The sequence below is a fragment of the Tupaia chinensis genome, unplaced genomic scaffold (genome assembly GCF_000334495.1).
Source record: "Tupaia chinensis unplaced genomic scaffold, TupChi_1.0 Scaffold000661_1, whole genome shotgun sequence".
NCBI lineage: Eukaryota > Metazoa > Chordata > Mammalia > Scandentia > Tupaiidae > Tupaia > Tupaia belangeri.
Window position 1 is genome coordinate 137,482 of NW_006160183.1, and position 6,043 is coordinate 143,524.

A 6,043-nucleotide genomic window follows, 5' to 3' on the forward strand; every position below is an offset into this window, starting at 1 on the left:
CTGCGGCGCTGTGGGCCGGCGAGTGGGTGGTGGGTTCTCCATAGTTCCCCACACCCTTCTGGCAACCCTGATATTTCTACTCCCATCTGGGCTCTGGGGCCCTCTTCAACCACCAGACGTGGATGTTTAAAGAAATTTTTAAGTGACTTGCTTTGTTGGAAGGAAATGAGTTTTATGCCTGAAGTCAGGCGCATCGTCACGCTACACATGTCAGGGAAAGCTGTTTAAATAAAGTCCAGCCAGGGTTCGAAAGTCGTTTCTTACTCATCAGGGAGGGAAAGCAGGTTCTGGGTGACTGTAGTTTTGGTGTGAAAGTCCGTATTCTGTTTACGGAACAATTGGGTGGATGCCTTTGCAGAGGGCCGCTGTCTGTACTCTATTCTTGAGTATTTAACGCGCTCTTCTAATGCTAACCACTGAAGCACACAGACGGTATTCCCTCCTTAAGCCCCTTTGAAAAATCACTCGTGTTTCCGTATAGAAATTGCCAAGATCGTCGTAACGTACAGTTTAGTAGATGCGTACAATAATTGCTGTCAAATACTGGATAAGACAGTGGGGGAGCGGGCAGGAAAAATTTAAAAGCTTTTTTTCTGTCACCTAATGCTGGAGCTCTTGCTCTTCCTCCCAAAAGAAAAAAATAATTAATGAGGGCGATAATTTGCAGTACTTATTTTGTGGTTCTTTCTGCCAAGTAGTTAGAGTGATGGGTGTGTCCAGGAGACAAGGTGACATCTTAAACTGGAGTTTGGAATCCTTGCCAACTGAAACCTCCAGCCCATATGGGTGTGGAGAGGAGTTTTTTCACCTTGGATAAATATTACTAGGATTCATTTAATGGATTAGTCGTTTAATGTCCTATCTTGACATTTTATTTTGAATTTGAATTTGCTCCCTTAACGTGAAACGATGTAAATTATAGGCATGTAATCAACATTTCAAGTTGGGGACTAAGTTTAAAAAATATTTTAAATGGTTCTGATCAGTGAATTATGAATTTGAACAGATTTTCTTGGTTATCTATGGTTTGTATCAAAATGCTCTCTTGGTCTTTTGTCTTGGTCTGTTTGCATTATTGATGCTTTAGAAGTGTGTGGTTCTTTAAATGGATAGTCATCGTTAATAATTTGAAAATTGTCCTTGGGTAGTTGTAAAACTTTGAGATTTTAAACCAGAACTCTTATCGAGTTAAAGAACAACAATTTATTTGATCTAGAAGTAGAATCAGATTACAGATAAAACTCTTGGGTTTACACGTAGTCGATATATGCTCATTGATAAAGAGGTTATTTCAAGATTAAGTAAGTAAAAGATGTGGAGAGGTAGAAAGTTTTGTCACTTGAGAATAATAATCATTCCGGTAAGTTACAAGATAATGTTTATATTACATTCTTAAAGAATTTGCTGTGACTATTAAAATATAGAAAGTTTTATGTTTAGCTGTAATTTAGACTTTTAGTAAAGGTCCCAATTTTGGTCCAAGATGCTACATATTAAGAGTTGTTTTTACCAGAATGAAGATATCTTTTTCACCCTACTGAAATAATTTAGACTACTTTTGATATGTATAACCTGACTGTAGAAAAAATTTCACATATGAAGGTTTTGTTGTATATAAGTAGCATTTGGGGGAATGAATAGTTAGAAATGGATGAAGGGATGACAGCTTGGGTTCCTTTTCAAGCCTGTGAACTTAGATATTTAGATAAGAACTTTAGGGTAATTTTTAAAACTACTTTCTCAAGGTATACCTACTTTTGGACACTGGAAAATGTTTACTTGTACATAATATATTCACTTTAGCTCACTTATGTAGTACAGATTAGTGTTTGTCAATGTTTACAGAGTAGTGTAGAACCTGAGCATGTGCTAATGCTAATGCCTGGAAACTTTCTCTGGAGTGATAAGAGCTAGAGGAAGAATTATATCCAATAGTTACAGAAATAAGGGAGTAAGAACTAGTCATCTCTCTAGGGAATTAGTCTTCATTACTCAGATAAACACATGTTAATGAGCTTGAGTTTTCCCAAAAGCATAATTCTTCTGGTTCTTCTAACTAGGAAAATGACACTCTTGTTAGACAAAAGAAATGATCCAGATTTATTTGCCCATGGTTGGAAAAGTTAAGAGTCATTTTTAATAGACTGTAATAGGAATGTTGCTGGTAAAGTTTATTTTAAATTTTTTAACTCTTTAATAAGTATTGAATACAAAAAAACTTCTTCAAACTTTCGAAGCAAAATTGAGAGCTTTTGGATTATGTGAGGTAATTTAGTCTCTTGTGTGCTTTATTTAGTTCATTCCTCAAACCTCATGTTTGTGACCCAAGATTGCATTTACCCTGAAAGTAGGAAGCTGGACAAGATGGTGCAAGGTCTTTCAGTTTTGACTTTCCAAGCAAAATTGGGCACTTAAAAGTTTTATACACTTAAAAGTTTTATGGCTAACATCCCTGCTTAAGACCTTATCTTCCATATGCTTGAGCCTTTCCCCAGTTCTCCCCCCAGATGTTGGGGAAACATACCCACTGTCCTTTCTTTTACACAGAAATTGTTCCTTCAGCTTTCACACATGCTGAGGTGCCTGCCACCCATTTAGCTTAACATTTTTAGTCTTAAGCTGATTTTACCTGCTGTACGTGTCCTTGGGTTGCACCTTGTGGTTTCGATTCGTGCCAATAAATTCTCAGTTTAAATCAAACAAAATTAGAGTGGAACATTGTTGATTTGTTGTAAAGAGCTTGATAACACCATGCGTGTCTACTTTATGTGTGAAAATTGAGCTGATTAGTTTGGTATTTTAACATCATCGGTTCTTTGATTAATTTGTATAAAATAATAGTTAATATTGTGCTTTCTAGTCTAGCCTTTATATAGCATCTCCCTCCCTCTGCACAATAATCCTGCAAGGTAGGTATTGTTATTCTTGGGTTACAGATGAAGTTGTCTATGAGTAGTTGAGTTCATGTCCAAGGTCACACAGCCCAGCTAGGACTCTCAAAACACCATGCTTTTTTTTCTCATCAAGCTGTGTTGCCTGTCCTTCAAAAATGATCAGACTAGAGTTAAATCCTCTCTAGCTTCTGTTACAACAAAATAAACGTCAACTCAGTGGATTTACTGGATTTAACAACCTTACTCCTAAGGAAAACAATCTGACTGACATTAATTACACTGAATATTTGTTGGTGGAGTATTGGGACTTGTAGGGATAAAAAAAGATTTTTATCTTATAAAACTGATTCATATATTGGCTCTTGAGTTTTAAGTTATCACTCTCCCACTGTTTAAGAAAATTTTTAGTAGAAACAAATTTGTGGGCAAATCAAAATTGTTGGAGGGGGGGCGCGCGGGGGACCTTTGCTAAGGATTCCTTGTCAGATTTTCTCATGCAGTGCCATAGAGAAATGAATCCGTTCTCTGTTAAGATGTTACCCTTCCCAGGGGTTTATTCATTTAAAAAGAATGAAACAAGGCTATGTTTTTTTTTTTTTTTCTTTTCCCCACAAATAAATGAATGGATTCATCAATGCACACTTGACTCCATGTTAGTAGGGATTTTAGGTTGGCTGTTTTTTGTTGCAGTATTCCTCAGACTGCATACACTCCGTGAATAAGTAGTGAAATGTCAGATGACAGCCACAGGAACAAGGAGCTTGGGTATTTTGCAAACTTTTTTTTTATATTATGTTGCTATGAATTTATAGTTTAAAGTATTGGCGGGTATGTCTGATACTTTCATGCTTAATCTTGGCTCTAGTTACTATTATTGTCCACACCTCTCCCTCTCTCCCATTTAAACCTCTTCTCCCATCTGTAAAATGGGAGCTAATACCATAAAGGATTATAGTGAAGATTGAGTGAGAATACTGTATGTAATGGGTTTCAACAAATTCCTGAAAATATTTTTTAAAAAATATCTTCTTTGCTCTAAAAACATTGTAAACTTTGGATTTACTTTGATGTTTTAAAAATCAAGAGAAAATGAGTGACTGGATTTACATTTGTTAAATATTGTAGTTCAAATATTAAGAACCCTGAATTCTTTGTATTCACCTGTCAGGTGAGAAAGTAGCACTTTCTTTTTCTCTTAAAGGTACAGAAAGTAACTTTCTTTTTAAAACGGTGTGTTTGACCATTTATGGGAGTAATTTTCAGTTGATCTTAAACATTAATTCAGTAGGGATTTCTGGTGGTAATGCTTTTTAATCTGTTACAGGAGGTGAGGTTAACTGTAGGTCTTTTAATTTTGAAAAAGGAAAAAAGGTTTTATCTTTGCTTTAAAAGAATAACAAGTCCAATTAAAATTTTCTAGTACGTCATATTTGCATTATTTTCCATTGTATATAAAATTTAGGTTTTTAAAAGTATCCTTTCAAAAGTATTCTGTATTTGTATATATTAAACTTAGAATCAAGATAGTTTAGCTTTGGGACCAGCAGTTAGCACAATGGTTATGTCGCTGGACTCCTATATAGTCGACTAGGTTCGAGTCCTGGATCCTGTGACTTAAACGCAATGCCGGGTGTGTGTGTGTGCGTGCCCAAGATCCCGAGAGGAGAATGGAAGAGAAGGGATTGCGGCGTGGGGGGTGATTTCTCGCTTTCTGTGGCTCTCTTTCTGGCGAGTGCACACGCTATAGCAAAAATCTTCCCTCCCCCAAAAAAAAAGCAAGAGGAAAAAAATAAAAAAGATAAGTTTAGCTTTGAAGATGAAGTAGATATGTACATTTCCCACCCGCCTGTGTTTGTTGCTAGTACTGGGGAATGTTGAGCTACAAAAAATTTATACTACACGTTTAACCTCAAAGTTTCACTTGTTTCTGCTACTGCTTTTCTACAGTCAAGTCACTAATGTATACCTTCAATCTCTTTGTAGGCTGACCAACTGACTGAAGAGCAGATTGCAGGTGAGAGATACTTTGTTAGATTGTATGCATGAGATTTTATTGTAAATTTAAAAGTTGACAAGATACTAGTATGAAAGAATTGACTTTGGTGTAGGTGTAGATGGTAACAAATGGGTGTAATATAAGAGGGTAATTCAACCTGCTTTGGCAAGTGAGTATAAACTTGCCTGTGAAAGATGTGTGTTTTAGTCTGTACAAATGTACTTGGAGCCTGGTACTTTGTTTTGTTTTTTGTTCGCTGCACTTTATTTTTTAATTAATTATTAAATTTACTTATTTATTAATTCCATGAATAAGAGAAACCACACTTCTAGCAAGGTCTTGATGTGCAGTCCATTCCCAGTTTTAGCCAGCCCAAGATGGTAGGCTTGTGTGTCTGGTGTACTCAGGAAGTCTCTTAACTCCATCCTGGAGCTTTCTTAGGTTGCAAAGCATTGTGTTTTAGCACTTCAGCACTTTCTTGCCACTCCATTTTTTTTTTTTTTTTTAACGACTGCTTTACTGTAAAACATAAATTCTGGGCTAGTTAACATTGCAACTTAAAATCAGTCTCTAAAAGACCGGTAACTTGAAATGTAGAATCAGAAAATGGGCATTAAATTTACCCTAGGTAAAACTAACCAAGATTTTAACTGCATATAATAATCAATAGGGAATAACCATTTTCCTGGTGGAAATCTTAGATCCAAGAGATGATATCTTATTTTATCATTGTCACTAGTAATTTGATTTTTATCTTAAAAAGTGACAGCTGTTGAAATGAAGCTTCTTTAAATCTTTTTTTTTTTTTTTTTTTTTTGGAGAGGTTTTTGCTATAGGGCACGTGCGCTTGCCAGACAGACAGAGATAGAAAGCGAGAAATCACCCCCCAGGGGGATGGCCACGCCGCAATCCCTTCTCCTCCATTCTCCTCGGGATCTTGGGCACGCACGCACACGCGCCCGGCGTGAGTTTTAAGCCACCGGGTCCCGGACGCGAACCGCGGTCGACTACGTGGGAGTTCAGTGACATAGCCATTACGTTAACTGCTGGCTCCCAGGAGACAAGATTTAAAGAAGCTTGGGGACCAGCGGTTAGCGTAATGGCTATGTCACTGGACTCCCACGTAGTCGACCGCGGTTCGCGTCCCGGACCC

At 37.0% G+C, this 6,043-nt stretch overlaps 1 protein-coding gene across 2 annotated transcripts in view; it reads left to right on the plus strand.

Moving 5' to 3' along the window:
- CALM2 (calmodulin 2) overlaps positions 1–6,043 on the plus strand; it is a 25,102-nt gene that overhangs the window by 2,792 nt on the left and 16,267 nt on the right. For both annotated transcript variants that reach the window (XM_006159877.3, XM_006159876.3), the window contains exon 2: positions 4,878–4,908. In XM_006159877.3, the coding sequence (XP_006159939.1) occupies positions 4,878–4,908 (31 nt within the window). The remainder of the gene's footprint in view (positions 1–4,877; positions 4,909–6,043) is intronic.